At 47.5% G+C, this 18625-nt stretch overlaps 2 protein-coding genes across 3 annotated transcripts; both read right to left on the reverse strand.

Annotated features, from left to right (window-relative positions):
- Nucleotides 1-372: 372 nt before the first annotated feature.
- On the reverse strand, nt 373-3987 carry mogat3a (monoacylglycerol O-acyltransferase 3a). The gene is made up of 9 exons (XM_027276618.1): nt 3894-3987; nt 3104-3282; nt 2752-2812; nt 2430-2573; nt 1948-2078; nt 1484-1527; nt 1288-1378; nt 714-822; nt 373-561 (listed from the first exon to the last, which is right to left on the reverse strand). Exons 1-9 carry the CDS (start codon nt 3985-3987, stop codon nt 407-409), a joined length of 1008 nt encoding a protein of 335 aa, XP_027132419.1. The 3' UTR covers nt 373-406.
- A 7250-nt stretch (nt 3988-11237) lies between these two features.
- On the reverse strand, nt 11238-16570 carry LOC113745130 (uncharacterized). Of its 2 annotated transcripts, none has more exons than XM_027276609.1 (7): nt 16386-16570; nt 14895-15361; nt 13873-14457; nt 12775-13174; nt 12582-12677; nt 12221-12292; nt 11238-12127 (listed from the first exon to the last, which is right to left on the reverse strand). In XM_027276609.1, the coding sequence occupies exons 1-7, from the start codon at nt 16459-16461 to the stop codon at nt 11361-11363; spliced, it is 2463 nt and encodes an 820-aa protein (XP_027132410.1). In that variant the 5' UTR covers nt 16462-16570; the 3' UTR covers nt 11238-11360. The 2 variants fall into 2 exon arrangements, with proteins under 2 accessions (XP_027132410.1, XP_027132411.1); XM_027276610.1 differs by lacking the exon at nt 16386-16570 and adding an exon at nt 15985-16379.
- Nucleotides 16571-18625: the final 2055 nt, after the last annotated feature.

The following is an 18625-nucleotide window of genomic DNA, read 5'->3' on the forward strand; positions in this document are numbered from 1 at the left end:
CACTCCCAGCTGTGATGTCACACCCAGCTGTGATGTCACACCCAGCATGACCCGTGTCAATCATCCGTTACATCATTATCATCATGTGATGTCACTTTATGACACAGAACCAGAACAAACACTCACCTCTACATTGTTTGACGCACCATCTAAATGTATAGACCCTGCTAACATTGTTAGCATTCTTCATTGCAAATATTTGATATTTTGTGTGCAATTATTAAAGGTGCTGGGTTCATACAAAGGCTGAAGGCAGGTTATAAACATAAGCAGGTTATAAACAGGTCGTATGAAGGTGTTGGGTTCATATAGAGGTCAAAGGCAGGTTATAAACAGGTCGTATGAAGGTGTTGGGTTCATATAGAGGTCAAAGGCAGGATATAAACATAGGCAGGTTATGAACAGCTCATATGAAGGTGAGGTGCTGGTCTTCGGTGAGGCCGTAGGTTTGTTTGTGCTGCTCGAACAGCTCAGTCAGACTCTGCAGGTAAACTTTATGAAGACACTCGATGTCTTCACTGCTGGGACTCGGAGTCTGGACGACCGAGATCGGCTTCCCCACTGACAACAGAGAGGGGAGGTTAGCTCAGAAACCAGCTGTTGCTAACACCACAAATCTCTGTAAACACATTATCTCCTACATTGACTCCTCTGACTCTGGGTTAACATTATATTAACGCTATCAGAACCTCAGGTTAACGTCATAGTCATACCGACTGTTTGAATGGGCTTCCTGTAGGGCATCAGTCCGAAGCTGTACTGGAAAACTCCTCTGGCGTGAAACAAAGGCATTGCTACTCCCATGATGCTTTGCAGCCGGTTCTGTCGACACATATAATGACATCACACAATACTAGCTTAGCTTAGCATCACATCAGCAATCTTCATCAAGGTCAAAAGGAGCAGAAGAGATGCACAGAAGAAGAACAAGTACATAGTAAATATGGTTTACAGCTAGTGTAAGATAAACCCGTCAGACCGTCAACTCATCCGTCAGACCGTCAACTCACCCGTCAGACCGTAACCTCACCCGTCACACCGTCAACTCACCCGTCAGACCGTCAACTCACCCGTCAGACCGTAAACTCACCCGTCAGACTGTAACCTCACCTGTCAGACTGTCAACTCACCTGTCAGACTGTAACCTCACCTGTCAGACTCTTTACCTGCAGATGTGTGTCACTCTGGTTTGGTGACTCATTTCATTGATTCAGTAATTAACGAAGAAACCAACTGACTGGAAACAAATTTGATGGTTTGTGAAACAAGTGAAGGTGGTGGTCCTACCTGCAGCTTCCTCAGAGGAGAGCCGGTGGGATTCTCCATCTGATCAAACAACTCGTTTTCTCCAAAAGAAAAGACAGGAACCAGCTGAGCTCTGCACACACACACACACACACACACACACACACACACACACAGTCAGTGTACTGTTTGCAGCCCCACCCCTCATAAGCCCTGCCCCCTCATAAGCTCCACCCACCCATGTTTGAGAGCCAGTTTGATGAAGCCCTTCCTGTTTCTGACCTGGAGGAGAAACAAACAGACGTTCAGAAGCTGTCCGTCATTCAGTTCATGATGCTACCTGTTATGCTAAGCTAACTGAATCTTGAAGGTCATAGAAGTCGGCCGCATGCCACACAGCCGCTTGACAATAACAAGTTAATAAGCTGTAACCAGTTTAAACTGAGTGAAGACACACAGAGGTTTATGAAGCGCTGGTTTGAAGCTGAAAATATGCGGTGGCTTCACTTCACAGACATGGAGGAAGCTGATTGGTTAGGACTGAGTTCAAAGTGATGAAATCGACGGCTGCATGTTTCCACACTGAAGACGTTTCAACATTTCACAGAGGAAACCGTTCTCCCCATTTTATTACAACACTGTCTGTCTGTCTGTCTGACTGACTGACTGACTGACTGACTGTGTGTATTAATAAAAATGTACCTGTAGAGTCAGAGCACCTGGTCGAGCGTCCAGAGCCTCTGGAGCTCCACCGACCGCGATGACAGCGACATTACCTCCTTCAGGACGACTGACGAGGTACGACAGGCTGGACTTACAGCTAGACACCAGGCCTGTCAGAGAGACAGAGAGACAGACAGGTTGATGGCCACATGCAGACAGGCGGGGGGTCAGACAGACAGGCAGTTTCATCACTCTGAGAATGATTTATGAACTCGATCAATTGCAGCTTGCTCTGGAAATGAACCCATGTGACCCTGCTCCAACAGCCAATCAGAGAGCAGCTTTCTGTGTCCTCCTACACTGACCTGTTACACAGATTACTGAGAGCTGAGTCCACAAAGAGCTGGCTGAGAGACCAGAACCCTACAGAACCCTTAAGAACCACCTTCAGACCTGCACCTGGTTACAAACAGACAGACAGACACACAGACAGACAGGTGAGCAGACGGACAGGTGTGTACCTCCACACATGATGTAGTCTCTGAAGAGCGGGACTCTGAACCAGAATGGCAGCATCAGCAGGTGAGACTTAAGTCCAGGAAACAGACGAGAGAAACCCGTCGCCTCGGTGCAGAAGTTCCCAAACCCCCCCGCCACCAGCACACCTGAGAGACAGACAGGTACAGACAGTCAGCGAGACGTCTGTTGAAACAGGAAATGACCAAACAAATGACCAACTGAATCTGCAGTTCATTAAGTAACAAGGAGAAGACAAAATAATCATCATCAATATCAATAATTGACAGGTGAGCAGACAGACAGGCAGACAGACAGGTCTCTCACCATGTGGATGAAATCCGAAGATGTAGTTTTTCTTTGGATCCAGATCGACTGTTTTAACGAGCTGCACACACAAATCAACAATCAATGATCAGTCATCAACAATCAATGATCAGTCATTAATAAACAATGATCAGTCATCAACAATCAATGATCAGTCATCAATAATCAGTCATCAACAATCAATGATCAGTCATCAACAATCAATGATCAGTCATCAATGATCAGTCATTAATAATCAATGATCAGTCATCAACAATCAATGATCAGTCATCAATAATCAATGATCAGTCATCCTCAGTAATCAATCATCAATAATCAATAATCAGCTGTATTGAACAGCAGCCTGTCTCACCCTGATGGGGAAGTAGTCCCTGAAGTGGTCCCACACCGTCCAGCTGCGAACCCACTGTGACCTCCGACCTCCGCTACTGGGCGTGTCCCAGTCCAACCACAGCCAACCAGCATAGAGCAGGGCCACCATCCACCAATCAGAGAGAGCCAGGAGGACGAAGGCAGCCAGACAGCACTGAGCTGAGAGACAGACAGGTGAGCTGAGACAGACAAGTGAGCTGAGAGACAGATAGACAGGTGAGCTGAGACAGACAGGTGAGATGAGACAGACAAGTGAGCTGAGAGACAGATAGACAGGTGAGCTGAGACAGACAGGTGAGCTGAGACAGATAGACAGGTGAGCTGAGACAGACAGGTGAGCTGAGACAGATAGACAGGTGAGATGAGACAGACAGGTGAGATGAGACAGATAGACAGGAGAGATGAGACAGACAGGTGAGATGAGACAGACAGGTGAGCTGAGAGACAGATAGACAGGTGAGCTAAGACAGACAGGTGAGCTGAGACAGACAGACAGGTGAGATGAGACAGACAGGTGAGATGAGACAGACAGGTGAGATGAGACAGGTGAGAGACAGACAGGTGAAATGAGGCAGACACACAGTTAAGCATCCAGACAAATGAGGAGACAGACAGTTGAGGAGACAGACAGTTGAGGTGACAGACAGCTGAGCAGACAGACAGCTGAGCAGACAGACAGGTAGTTTAGCAGAGAGACAGGTAGTTGAGAAGACAGACAGGTAGTTGAGCAGACAGACGGGTAGTTGAGCAGACAGACAGGTTAATGTTACCTAAGGCCAGGAAGGAGAAGATCCACTGCAGGGTCGCGGCTGTCTGCAGTCTCCTCCGCAGCGGGATGTTCAGCGGGGCAAATTCGATCTTCATGCCGGCGGTCGCGCTCCTTGGTCCGGCTTAGAGCGCTGCTACCTCCCGGTGTATCCGCCTGGGTATCGGAGCTTCTCCCTGTCTGTCTCTGTCACTGTCTGCCTGCCTGTCTGTCTGTCTGTGTGCTGGAGACAGACAGTATGTCTTTGTTAATTGAACTTAAACTTTGTCTTTCCTCATTTTGTCTCAAACTTTACAAGCACATGCTCCCCCTTCTTACTCTACTGCGCATGCGTACCGTACCCGCCTTCCTGGGTGTAATCCTCTCGGCCAATCAGAGTTAACGACGAAACATGTCGGGAGCGAGCCTGAAGTCAGGCGCGTTCACGCTGGTGGACGTGTGGAGTTTAAATAGATCAAGTTGATTGAAAATATAGAATGACGTCACACATGTCAAACAGGTAAAGAGTGCAGCAACAACAAACAAACAAACAAACAAAAATAATAACCTGAATCAAACTAAAGTCAGAATCCAAAAACCCAAACCAGGTCTTTGTCAGAACCCGATCCTCCTCCACGACCAAAGACAAGCCTGACAGAACTGATGAGGTTCTGAAGAGTACAGGAGGTCTACATGTTTACTACAGGTCTACAGCAGATCTACAGGAGGTCTACATGTCTACTACAGGTCTACAGCAGGTCTACAGAAGGTCTACAGCAGATCTACAGGAGATCTACAGGTCTACTACAGGTCTACACCAGATCTACAGGAGGTCTACATGTCTACTACAGGTCTACAGGAGGTCTACATGTCTACTACAGGTCTACAGCAGATCTACAGGAGGCCTACATGTCTACTACAAGTCTACAGCAGATCTACAGAAGGTCTACAGGTCTACAGCAGGTCTACAGGGTGTCTACATGTCTACTACAGGTCTACAGCAGATCTACAGAAGGTCTACAGCAGGTCTACAGGAGGTCTACAGCAGATCTACAGGAGGTCTACAGGTCTACTACAGGTCTACAGCAGATCTACAGGAGGTCTACATGTCTACAACAGGTCTATAGCAGGTCTACAGCAGATCTACAGGAGGTCTACAGCAAATCTACAGGAGGTATACATGTCTACAGCAGATCTACAGAAGGTCTACTACAGGTCTACTACAGGTCTACAGCAGGTCTACAGGAGGTCTACATGTCTACAACAGGTCTACAGCAGATCTACAGGAGGTCTACAGCAGATCTACAGGATATCTACATGTCTACAACAGGTCTACAGGAGGTCTACAGGAAGTCTACATGTCTACTACAGGTCTACATGTCTACAGGAGGTCTACAGCAGATCTACAGGAGGTCTACAGCAGATCTACAGGAGGTCTACAGCAGGTCTACAGAAGGGCTACAGCAGATCTAAAGGAGGTCTACAGCAGGTCTACAGGAGGTCTACAGGTCTACTACAGGTCTACAGCAGGTCTATTACAGGTCTACAGCAGGTATATTACAGGTCTACAGCAGGTCTACAGGAGGTCTACTACAGGTCTACAGCAGGTCTACAGCAGATCTACAGGAGGTCTAAAGGTCCACTACAGGTCTACAGCAGGTCTACAGCAGATCTACAGGAGGTCTACAGGTCTACTACAGGTCTACAGCAGGTCTACAGCATGTCTACAAACCTGTTTATTTGTAATATTTTTAACTCATCAAGTATAAATAAAGTTTTCCAGCTTTGATTGAAATGTTTGTGATCATAAAATCACCATGGTAACTGTGTGTGGTGTGTATGTGTTTCTTCCTGTGCGTTACCATGGTTACACCTGATAAGGTGAGTATGAGTGTGTGCTCAGTTTAACCCTATAAAAACCTCATGAGCTCAACAACAACAACAGAGATCAGACAAACAAACTGAAATGAATTCATTCACTGTTCAGACAGGAAGCGGGCTGTGGATCTGAGAGAGCAGGAAACTGAGGACCTCAATAAGTTTCACATGCAGAGATTTTATAAAAAAAAATTTATTTGTTGTTTTATTACACACAGGTGAGAAGCTGATTGGCTAACACAGACAAGAATTTAGTTTATGCTGGCCTGAACCTAGACTACTCTTGAACCTAGACTAAACCTAGTCTACCCATAGACTAAACCTAGACTACGCATGGACTGAACGTAAATTACTCATGGACTGAACCTAGACTTTTCATGGACTGAACCTAGACTATTCATAGACTGAACCTGGACTACACATGGACTGGGCCAAGACTACTCATGGACTGAACCTAGACTACACATGGACAGAACCTGGTCTGAACCTAGACTACTCATGAACTGAACCTAGACTACACATGGACAGAACCTGGTCTGAACCTAGACTACCGATGGAGGGACAATGGAGACTAAACCTAGACTACTCATGGACTGAACCTAGACTGAACCTAGACTCCTCAAACACTGTACCTAGACTGAACCTGGACTGAACCTAGATTACTAGTGGACTGAACCTAGACTACTCATGGACTGAACCTAGATTACTCATACACTGAACGTAGACTACTCATGGACTGAACCTAGACTGAACCTAGATAACTCGTGGACTGAACCTAGAATACTCATGGACTGAACCTAGACTACTCATGGACTGAACCTAGATTACTCATACACTGAACGTAGACTACTCATGGACTGAACCTGGACTACACTAAAACTACTTCTGTACTAAACCATGACTACCTTTGGACTAAACCTAGACTGCACCAGGACTACTCCTGGACTGAATCTAGACTATACAGTAACTGGACTTAACCAGGGCTACACTTACTAACCCTGAACTGAAACTGGTCTACTCTTGCACTGAACCTGCACTACAACCTCGACTATAGCTGACTGAACTAGGGCCACACCCAGACTACTCCTGGACTATACCTAGACTACTTCCTGGACTTCTTCTGTGCTACACCTAGACTTGTCCTGGACTACACCTGGAATGAACCTATGCTAGACCTGGACTGAACCTGTGCTATACCTAGACTGATCCTGCATTAAACCTAGGCTATACCTGGACTCAAATCGGATTACAGCAGACTGAAACTTGGCCTGCTCCACACCAGGATCTGGACTACAGTCCTGCTTCCACACTCGGTTTTCTTTTGAACCGAATCTGAGATCCGACAACAGCGACGCTGAGACGAACTCATGCTGGATCTGATCAGATCTGCTTCAGTCACAGGAGATCCAGACCTGCAGAGGAAACAACAAGGTGTGTCACAAAAAAAGAGGAGTCTGCTGTCTGAGGGGAGGGGTCTGTTCTGATGTGGGAGGGGCTTGTTACCTTTAGGTTTGTTCTGTTGGCGGTGTCGGCAGGACAGCAGGGTCAGAAGCAAACTGAGCAGCAGAACCAAGAACAAAGAAAGAACTCTGCAGAGAGAAAGACAACAAATCAATCAGAATTACAATTATTATTATGATCCCGCCCCTTTCATCAGTCCCTGACAGCTGATTGGCTCATTTGTGTGATCAGCCAATCAGAGAAGGTCTTCAGTTTGTGCAGAAGGCCAGAGGGGTCACTAAACTTCATGACACTTCAGCTCTTTTCACAGTTATATAAACTGAGAGTGTTAGCACGTCACATCAAAGTGAAGACGCCGCAGTCACATGACCTCTGTGAGCTTCAACCAAACAACAGAAAACAACATGGCCGCCACCTCAGAGGAGATCAGAGAGTATTAAAGATGAATTATTCTTACATGACAGGGAGGAGGATCCACACTTCAGGAGCAGAGACTGTGGAGGACAGGGAGGAGGTGGAGGAGGAGGAAGAGGAGGTAGAGGAGGAAGAGTTATCAGACCACTGTCTCAGCGTGGAGGAAGTGAACATGTTACAGGTGAGCATACCTGGAAGTTCAGTCGGCATCAGCATTGATGTGACGACAGGTGAGGTTTTGTTTCCGCACAGCGAGTCAGCGAACGTGGAACATTTCACCAGAGTGTCCTGATCAACAGCTGGAGGAAATCAATCAACCAATCAGTTTTATTCTTGTGAACCACAAACAGGAAGTGACATGTTCAGGGTCATGCAGGTGAGTTTACCTGAGCAGTTTGTGCACGGTTTGCACTGCACACCTTTGACCTTCCCATGACTAACAGAGCAGTTCTTCATCACAAAGTAACCTGCAGAGACAGACAGGGAGTCAGACATCACCCTGAATAGTCAGAAAAACGACCTCCTCCTGTCCTTCATAAACACTTTACCTTCCAGACATGTTGGACACCTGCTGGACTTCAGGGGGCGCTGTGCAGTGACAGGGTCAAAGGTCATGTTCAGCAGCAGACACAGGATGCTCACCTGGAATCAGACAGAGCCAATCAGCTGAGCCAGCAGTTTTACAGCCAATCAGCTGTTTCTTTCTCTCTGTCTCAATCTGATCTGTAAACAGTTTGTTTCTGTCTCCTGGCAACAGACTTCCACAGAAAGACTGCAGTGACCTGTTACCTGCGTAACTGAAGAAGTCCCGCCCCCTCCACACACACACACACACACACACACACACCTGAACACGTGTTACCTTCAGGCGTCTTTCACCTCTCATAAACTGATAAGGTGGTGAGTTCAGGGACCATGTCAGACCAGAGACACAAAACCAGCACAGAGACACAAAACCACAAAGAGATACAAAACCAGCACACAGACACAAAACCACAAAGAGACACAAAACCAGCACACAGACACAAAACCACAAAGAGACACAAAACCAGCACACAGACACAAAACCACAAAGAGACACAAAACCAGCACAGAGACACAAAACCACAAAGAGACACAAAACCAGCACACAGACACAAAACCACAAAGAGACACAAAACCAGCACACAGACACAAAACCACAAAGAGACACAAAACCAGCAAAGAGACACAAAACCAGCACACAGACACAAAACCACAAAGAGACACAAAACCAGCACAGAGACACAAAACCAGCACACAGACACAAAACCACAAAGAGACACAAAACCAGCACAGAGACACAAAACCAGCACACAGACACAAAACCACAAAGAGACACAAAACCAGCACAGAGACACAAAACCACAAAGAGACACAAAACCAGCACACAGACACAAAACCACAAAGAGACACAAAACCAGCACACAGACACAAAACCACAAAGAGAAACAAAACCAGCACAGAGACACAAAACCACAAAGAGACACAAAACCAGCACACAGACACAAAACCACAAAGAGACACAAAACCAGCATAGAGACACAAAACCAGCACACAGACACAAAACCACAAAGAGACACAAAACCAGCACAGAGACACAAAACCACAAAGAGACACAAAACCAGCACAGAGACACAAAACCACAAAGAGAAACAAAACCAGCACAAAGACACAAAACCAGCACAGAGACACAAAACCAGCACAGAGACACAAAACCACAAAGAGAAACAAAACCAGCACAGAGACACAAAACCAGCACAGAGACAGTCCTTCTGCCCAGCAGTCACCTGTCAGCACTCACCTGTAGTCCGTACATGATGTCGACACGCTCACACGATCAGACCGACACAACAAGGTTTTTATCAGTGACACAGAGAGACAACCACACCTCCACAGAGGGTGTTTCTTTTAGTCTTTACGATCTGGATCAGGTGTCATGTGTCTGAATCCGGTACATCAGGTTAGACTTTATTAAACTTTGACGTCTCCTTCAGTATCAGTGTATGTTGTGTTTCCATGGTAACCATGTGAACAGGAAGTGACTTGCCTTGATGACACAGGTGTTCTTACATTCAGCACAACACACCTTCTCAGCCATGTCGTTTTTACCTGTGCGACGCTGTGATTGGCTCATCCAAGAGGTGGAGCCCACACCTGTGACGACACCAACCCGTTAATCAAGCAATGTTTATTTCTGCTGTGCAGCTGGACATTTGAACATGGGGACTTGTTGGTTGGTAGTTAACTTGTAGTTAGCATCCTTCTTTCTCACAGCTGATCAGAATAAATCTGGTTCCATTTTCTCATTATCTCAGTGTGTTCACATTTATTTAAAATCACGTGTTTAAGTCAAAATAAACAAAATGTCTTTATGGAACTTTTGATTTTGTCATATTTGATTCCTGTGTGTGAAATCTATGAGCCAAAATGGCTGAACGACAGTTTAACAGATTAATGTCACGTTGAGTCACAGAGCCACATCGCCCTCCACTGACCACAGGTGGTAATAACCTATCACAGCCAACACAGTAACAGTATGACTGCGTAATCTTACAGGTAGTAGAAGTAATATCGTGTCTCTCGGTGTAAGTACTATCAGCAGCCTCAGGGCTGACCTCGGCTTTTAGTGACTCTGAACCAAATTCAGTTTGTGGCCCCAAAAAAAAACACACAGACAGAAGCTCTGACTGAAAATGAACACACGGTGTGTTCATGATTTACGATTTGTCTTTTAGTTTTTAAATCACTGACTGAGACAAAACAGACGGCTGTACAGAGCAGGTCCTCAGATGCTCTGAAGCTGGACTCCATAAGGAAATACTGTGGCCCTCATCTCCCATCAGTCTGCTGTGGACATCTCTTCTTTTTAGCTTTTATTTAAGGTGGCTCTTCATTCACTGCTGAGATTTAAGTCCTGATCCTCCTCTCTGTGTTTATTCACCTGACAGAAACATTTTACTTTTATCTGACGTTCTGGATCCCTGCAGGTCTGTGTCCCCTCCGCTCTGTGGACAGACACCTGTGTGGACGTGTGTGTGGACAGACACCTGTGTGGACGTGTTGATGTCATAAAGAGTCGACTCAGTCTGTAAAATGTTTTTATAGAGAACAACTCCAGACACACATGGAGGATCACCATGACAACAACAGGAATACTGGATGGTGATTGGCTGAAGTACAGTAACATTAAAGGTCCAGTCTGTAGGTTTACTTTGCTGATTTCAGCCGCCTTCGCCTCACCCTCTCCGTCCTCACAGTCAAAGTCTGTGTCTACACCCAAAGTTTATTTTGTCCACTCTGGGCTCAACATGGCAGACTCTGCCACGAGCCGTGGTGTCTGTAGATTTAAACGTCTATTCTGACGTCACAGACATTCTGTGGCTCCGCCTCAACTCTGTGATATATCTAACAAACTGAGCCAACATGAGCTAACAGCAGCTAACAGACTGAGCTAACAGCAGCTAACAGACTGAGCTAACATGAGCTAACAGCAGTTAACAGACTGAGCTAACATGAGCTAACAGCAGCTAACAAACTGAGCTAACATGAGCGGCTAACAAACTGAGCTAACATGAGCTAACAGCGGCTAACAGACTGAGTTAACATTAGCTAACAGCAGCTAACAAACTGAGCTAACATTAGCTAACAGCAGCTAACAGACTGAGCTAACATGAGCTAACAGCGGCTAACAGACTGAGCTAACATGAGCTAACAGGTGTCAGAAGTGGACTTGTCCAGCGTGATGATTGGCTGGTCCTCCTGGAGGTGCATCCTGGACCAGGTTCCTGTTGACTGAGTAGTGCTGGGCCAAAGACTCGTCAGTCCACTCTGTTCTGGAGAGCAGCTGGTCCATGTGAGGCCCCAGGGTCCGATGTGGAAGTGGGTATATACTGACGGTGTGATCTCGGTCCAGTAATGACAGTCCAGGGACTCGATGAGACCCGTCAGGTCCATAAAGTGGACCTGTCAACACAGAACTGTCCCGGTCCAGAGTGGTCTGTTCGTCCATGTGGTACAGCTGCTTCTTGTGGATCTGAAGGTGGTCCTGGTCCTGCTGGTCCAGCACAGAATAGTACAGCTGTTTCTTCTGGTTCTGAATGTGGCCTTGGTCCTGGTGGTCCATCTGGGCCTGGTACAGATGTTTCTTCTGGTTGTGGTCTTTGCCCTGCTGGTCCATTTGGGCCTGGTACTGCTGCTGCTGCTTCTTCTGGTTCTGGACTTGGTCTTGCTGTTCCTGGTTCTCCTGAAGCTCCATCTGGGCATGGAACTGCTGCTTTTTCTGGCTCTGGATCTGGTTGTGGACCTGGTTCTTGATGTCTTTCCAGTGTCTCCCTCTGAGGACCGGCTCTAGGTCCAGGCAGCGCTGACAGACCTCCTTCCCTGGTACCGACTGGACCAGGACATGGACTCCTAACTGTCTCCAAACTGCCGCCTTCTCTGCAGACGACCACGGCCGACGTTGGACCTTCCTCTGAGCCACAGGGACTGAAAGATAGACGGGATCAATGTAGAACTCTCCAATACCAGAACCAAACATCAGTAATAGATTACAGGTCAGCTAACTTCAGGAGGACCTACCTGTGACAGGAGCCTGCAGTCTGGACTCTGGTGGAACCGAGGACACCAGCCGGGTACTGCCCTGTGACAGAACTACAGACAGACAATGGGGTCAAACAAGAACTTTCAAGGTACCAGAACCTTCCAGGCTCTCAAGGTGCCTAAACCAGGACGTTCCAGGACAACACAGATTATTTCCAGTCATTTTAATCAATTTCCAGCTGTTTCCATGACCAGAAAACTGGTCTCTAAATTCTGGTTCAAGTACGTCACCTGGACTATCAATAAATCCAGACAATGATGAATCGATGATGACAATGAATGTCTTTTAATGTTAGTCAGGGATCTGGATCAGGACTTCAGGTTCTGTTTCAGGACTCACCCTCTGGTCTTGGGTCAGTCCGCTCTTGACCCGGCTCTTTAGATTCATTCTCACTTCTTGATTGGACCGATCGTTTCTTCAACTTAGTTCCTCTCACTGAAAAAAGAAACAAACAAACAAACAAACATGTAAATTCTCTATTGATCTCCTGAACTGAGACCAGATTCACAGCAGGTCTGGTTCTGGGTGGTACCTGTCTCGGGGTCCGGGTCCAGGAGACCCAGGTTGTCCCACTCCCTCCCCAGCAGGTGGTAGAAGTCGGTGGTCTTGGCTGCAGCCTCCCAGTCTCCGTCCTGCAGACTGTCTCCGATGGCGATCTCACAAATCGTCTTCAGTGCTGTCTTCACCGCCAGCGGTGGGCGGCTCCACCTGTACCCCGACGCCTTCCTGGCAGAGGCCAGCACCAGGCTGAGGCGGCCCGGAGCCAGCAAGTCCTGGAGGGTGTGGATGGCCGGGTCCAGAGACTTAGCGGCTAGCAGGAACCGGCCCAACTCCCTCAGCTTCTGACTGACGTAGTCATACCTCCGCTGGCTGCCATCCTGGTTCCCCATCAGCTTAGTCCCATACTTACAGATCAACCAATCAGATTTGACCTGGAGGGAGCAAGGACAGAGAGGGTTAACACAGAGAGACAGACAGGTGGAAAGAACTAGGACAGAGAGGGTTAACACAGAGAGACAGACAGGTGGAAAGAACGAGGACAGAGAGGGTTAACACAGAGAGACAGACAGGTGGAGAGACAGACAGGTCGAGAGAACGAGGACAGAGAGCGTTAACACAGAGAGACAGACAGGTGGAGAGACAGACAGGTGGAGAGAGATGGAGAAAGAGAGACAAACGGGTAGACTAGAATACAAACAGTACAGACAGTACAGACTTGGAGTACAGACAGTACAGACTGCAGTACAGACAGTACAGACTGCAGTACAGACAGTACAGACTTGGGAGTACAGACAGTAGTACAGACTGCAGTACAGACAGTACAGACTGTAGTACAGACTGCAGTACAGACTGTAGTACAGACAGTACAGACTGCAGTACAAACAGTACAGACTGTAGTACAGACTGTAGTACAGACTGCAGTACAGACAGTACAGACTGTAGTACAGACTGCAGTACAGACTGCAGAACAGACAGTACAGACAGTAGTACAGACTGCAGTACAGACAGTACAGACTGCAGTACAGACTACAGTACAGACAGTACAGACAGTACAGACTGCAGTGCAGACAGTGCAGACAGTACAGACTGTAGTACAGACAGTACAGACTGCAGTACAGACAGTACAGACCTGGTGTGAGACGTGGTCCTGGTTCATCCGGTGCAGGACCTCGCTGCAGCTCTCAGACGCTCCACTGGAAACAGGAAGGAGTCGTGACGCTGCAGCCTGGACTCTGCTGCGCTTCCTGGGCTGGTCGGTGCCGGGGTCAGTGGTCAGGTTCTGATCCGCGTGGAGGTCAGCGGTCAAGTTCTGATCCGCGTAGAGGTCAGCAGTCAGGTTCTGATCCGCGTGGAGGTCAGCTGTCAGGTTCTGATCCATGCTGAGGTCGGAGGTCAGGGGCCGTTTGGTCCTGGCCCGGTCTGAGTGGACGGAGGCCGAGTCCTCGGTGGACCTGGAGGTTCCGTTGTCTGCCGGATCACAGGCAGCCTTACCTGTGGGGGGCGTGTCCTTCAGGTGGTCAGAGGTCTGTCCTGAGGGGGCGGAGCTTTTACAGGGGTCAGAGGTCATCTTCTTACGACAGGAAGCCTGATGCTTCCACAGGTCAGCACGCAGGAAGAACCCGAGGCAAAGCGGGCACGGCAGGTAGTTTCTCGCATCGACCTCCTCTGACGGCTGACGCCACGGCACGATCTCACCACTGCCCTGTCTGATGACCTGAGAGACAGACAGGTGAGCAGACAGACAGGTGAGCAGACAGGTGAGCAGACAGACAGGTGAGCAGACAGACAAGTGAGCAGACAGACAGGTGAGCATACAGACAGGTGAACAGACAGGTGAGCAGATAGGTGAGCAGACAGACAGGTGAGCAAATAGACAGGTGAACAGATAGGTGAGCAGACAGACAGGTGAGCATACAGACAGGTGAACAGATAGGTGAGCAGACAGACAGGTGAGCAGATAGGTGAGCAGACAGACAGGTGAACAGATAGGTGAGCAGACAGACAGGTGAGCAGACAGACAGGTGAACAGATAGGTGAGCAGACAGACAGGTGAACAGACAGACAGGTGAGCAGACAGACAGGTGAACAGATAGGTGAGCAGACAGGTCAACAGATAGGTGAGCAGACAGGTGAACAGACAGGTGAACAGACCTCGATGTTGTGCATGTAGTTGCCCCTGCAGCGCAGATGTTCGAGCAGCAGGTGGCGTTGTTTGGAGCCAGTGGGTAGTGTGCTGGCAGCAGCCACTTCCTGTTGGTCGGCGTGCTTTCTGAGCAGGTGACGTGCGATCTTTACCTGCGGCCGCCGACAGAACACGCAGTAATGTTTCTTATCCCAGCGTCGCTTCCCGTCGCTCCACGTCCTCTTCACTGTCACGCCCTCCTTCTTCTCCTCCTGCCACCGACGCTTCTCCTTCTGACCACGCCTCTTCTCACCTGGACCACGCCTCTTCTCACCTGGACCACGCCTCTTCCCTCTCTGACCCCGCCTCCCCAAGGTGCTGGCAGCTCTGCGGCGTGGACGACGTCCTGTGGGCTTCGTCAGGTCTTCATCAGGAGAGGAGACGTGGTCAGAGTTGAGGAGCTCCGCCTTGTTCGCCATGGCAACCAGCTCCACACCTGAGAACCAAACACAGGTGAGCAGACACACAGGTGAGCAGACACACAGGTCAACAGGTGAGCAGACAGACAGGTCAACAGATGAGCAGACAGGTTCAACAGGTGAGCAGACAGACAGGTGAGCAGACAGACATGTGAGCAGACACACAGGTCAACAGGTGAGCAGACACACAGGTCAACAGGTGAGCAGACAGACAGGTGAGCTGACACACAGGTCAACAGGTGAGCAGACAGACATGTGGGCAGACACACAGGTCAACAGGTAAGCAGACAGACAGGTTTAACAGGTGAGCAGACAGACAGGTCAACAGATGAGCAGACAGACAGGTGAGCAGACAGACAGGTTTAACAGGTGAGCAGACAGACAGATGAGCAGACACACAGGTTTAACAGGTGAGCAGACAGACAGATGAGCAGACACACAGGTTTAACAGGTTAGCAGACAGACAGGTGAGCAGACACACAGGTTTAACAGGTGAGCAGACAGACAGGTGGTGAGCAGACAGACAGGTGAGAAGACACACAGGTTTAACAGGTGAGCAGACAGACAGGTGAGCAGACAGACAGGTGAGCAGTGCCAAACTTCATACAGATATATATGAATAATTAAAGACAGGTCTCACTGTCAGGTTCTGGTTCTGGTTCTGAATAGACTGAACAAACAATACATTCAGTACAGTTCGGTTCGGTTCGGTTCTGCTATCAAACTCAATAGATGTTTTCAGAATGGACTTTGGCGCCTCCTCCTCTCCGCCATCTCAGACACCGGACTGGACCCGGTCCGGTCCAGACAGCAGAAATCAGGCTGGTGGTTCTGTGTCAGCACTGATACCAACACCGGAGTTCCGACAGCGGACAGAGGCCGCCACAGGAGGGCGTGTCCGATAATGGAAGCGTCACTGTGCTAAAGGCTAGCAGGACAGAAGCTAACGTGCAGCTAGCTTCAACCCGGTTCTGACAAACGGAACCGGACCTGAGGCGAGCAGCTGCTGACAGACAGACTGAGACACAACCAGAACTTTACCAGGCTGAGACGGTTCCGACCCGCTCACAGGGCAGGAGCCTCTTCTTCTTCTTTGGTGTTTTACGGCAGTCTGCATCCTTCTAGTTGCACATACCGCCCCCTGCCGGACTTTACTTCTTTACTTCATGTTGTTTTTAAATTCTTTTTATTAACCAGATCAGACCAGATATCTCAGTGTGAGTTTCCTCATCTCTACATTCACACATTCTGTTAAACTGTTTAAACAAAACTGTTTAAACTGTTTAAACTGTTACTCTCCGTTTTTATTCCTGCACGTCTGCTGCTCCTAGTCCACGACACAACCATAGACATATATACATGTATATACAGGCCCAAAAATATTTGGACAGTGACACAAGTTTTGTTATTTTAGCTGTTTACGAAAACATATTCAGGATACAATTATATAATCAATATAGGCTTAAAGTGCAGACTCTCGGCTGTAATTTGAGAGTATCCACATCCAAGTTGGAGCAAGGGTTTAGGAATTACAGCTCTTTAATACGTAGCTGCCTCTTTTTCAAGGGACCAAAAGTAATTGGACAATTGACTCAGAAGGCTAAAAAAAAAAAAAAAAGGCTGCATGGGCTCTTCCATCGTTAATCTGTCATCAATTAAGCAGTCTACATGTAGGTCTAGAGTTGATTCCAGGTATGGCGTTTGCATTTGGAAGCTGTTGCTGTGAACACACAAAATGCGGTCAAAGGAGCTCACAATGGAGGTGAAACAGACCATCCTGAGGCTGAAAACAAGAAGAAATCCATCAGAGAGATAGCAGAAATGTTAGGAGTGGCCAAATCAACAATTTGGTACATTCTGAGAAAAAAAGAGTGTACTGGTGAGCTTGGGAACTCAAAAAGGCATGGACGTCCACAGAAGACAACAGTGGTGGATGATCGCAGAATCCTATCCATGGTAAAGAAAAACCCCTTCACAACATCTACTCAAGTGAAGAACACGCTTCAGAAAGTAAGTGTATCAGTATTTAAGTCTACCATAAAGAGAAGACTTCATGAGAGTAAATACAAAGGATTCACTACAAGGTGCGAACCATTAATCAGCCTCAAAAATAGAAAGGCCAATTGACTTTGCCAAAAAACACCTGAAGAAGCCAGCCCAGTTCTGGAACAGCATTCTTTGAGACTAAGATCAACCTGTACCAGAATAATGGGAAGAAAAAAGTTTGAAGAAGAATTGGAACAGCTCATGTTCCAAAGCAGACCACATCTTCTGTAAAACAGGGTGGAAACATTGCTAAATGCAATGTAATGTAAAACGGTGAGATGGCATGGGCATGGGCATGCATGGCTTCCAATGGCACTGGGTCACTTGTGTTTATTGATGATGTGACAAAAGACAGAAGCAGCCGGATGAATTCTGAAGAGTACACGGATATACTTTCTGCTCAGATTCAGCCAAATGCAGCAAAGTTGATTGGACGGCGCTTCACAGTACAGATGGACAATGACCCAAAACACACTGCAAAAGCAACCCAGGAGTTTTTTTAAAGCAAAGAAGTGGCATATTCTGGCCAAGTCAATCACCAGATCTCAACCCAATTGAGCATGTAAGACCCACAAACAACAACTGAAGACAGCTGCAGTAAAGGCCTGGCAAAGTATCACAAAGGAGGAACCCCAGCATTTCGTGATGTCCATGGGTTCCAGACTTCAGGCAGTCATTGCCTGCAAAGGATTCTCAACAAAATATTGAAAAGTAACATTTTACTTAGGGTTATGTTTATTTGCCCAATTACTTTTGAGCCCTTTGAATGAGGAGCGTTTGTATATAAATAGCTACAATTCCTACATGTTTAATCATATTTTTGTTCAACCCCTTGAATTAAACCTTAAAGTCTGCACTTCAATTCCGTTGTAGTTGTTTAATTTCAAATCCAATGTGGTGGCATGCAGAGCCCAAATCATGAGGATTGTGTCACTGTCCAAATATTTCTGGGCCTAACTGTACGTCTATGGACACAATACTCTCCACTTCCGGCTTCCGGCTCTTTACGGCCCGTCCTGGGCAGGAGGCTCCTCTTCTTCTTCGTTTGTTTTTAGTCACCGGAAACAGAAAACTTCAGCCTGTTAGCGCCTCCTGCTGCCTGATGGTAATGATGATGGTGATGGTGATGATGATGATGATGAAGATGATGGTGATGATGATGATGCTGGTAATGATGGTGATGGTGATGATGAAGATGAAGATGATGATGATGATTGTAATGGTGATGGTGATGA

Source organism: Larimichthys crocea, unplaced genomic scaffold (genome assembly GCF_000972845.2).
Source record: "Larimichthys crocea isolate SSNF unplaced genomic scaffold, L_crocea_2.0 scaffold468, whole genome shotgun sequence".
Classification (NCBI taxonomy): Eukaryota; Metazoa; Chordata; class Actinopteri; family Sciaenidae; genus Larimichthys; species Larimichthys crocea.

What these genes read in the sequence shown, in the direction of transcription:
- mogat3a (XM_027276618.1), bottom strand. Translation starts at nt 3,987, where the DNA reads ATGAAGATCGAATTTGCCCCGCTGAACATCCCGCTGCGGAGGAGACTG. An exon ending in CTTCTCCTTCCTGGCCTTAG is followed by an intron (nt 3,283 to 3,893) that starts GTAACATTAACC and finishes TCTGTCTCTCAG; the next exon opens with CTCAGTGCTGTCTGGCTGCC. An exon ending in AGACTACATCATGTGTGGAG is followed by an intron (nt 2,079 to 2,429) that starts GTACACACCTGT and finishes TCTCTCTGACAG; the next exon opens with GCCTGGTGTCTAGCTGTAAG.
- LOC113745130 (XM_027276609.1), bottom strand. Translation starts at nt 16,461, where the DNA reads ATGCAGACTGCCGTAAAACACCAAAGAAGAAGAAGAGGCTCCTGCCCT. An exon ending in AGGACCACGTCTCACACCAG is followed by an intron (nt 13,175 to 13,872) that starts GTCTGTACTGTC and finishes TGCTCCCTCCAG; the next exon opens with GTCAAATCTGATTGGTTGAT. An exon ending in GGACCCGGACCCCGAGACAG is followed by an intron (nt 12,678 to 12,774) that starts GTACCACCCAGA and finishes TTCTTTTTTCAG; the next exon opens with TGAGAGGAACTAAGTTGAAG.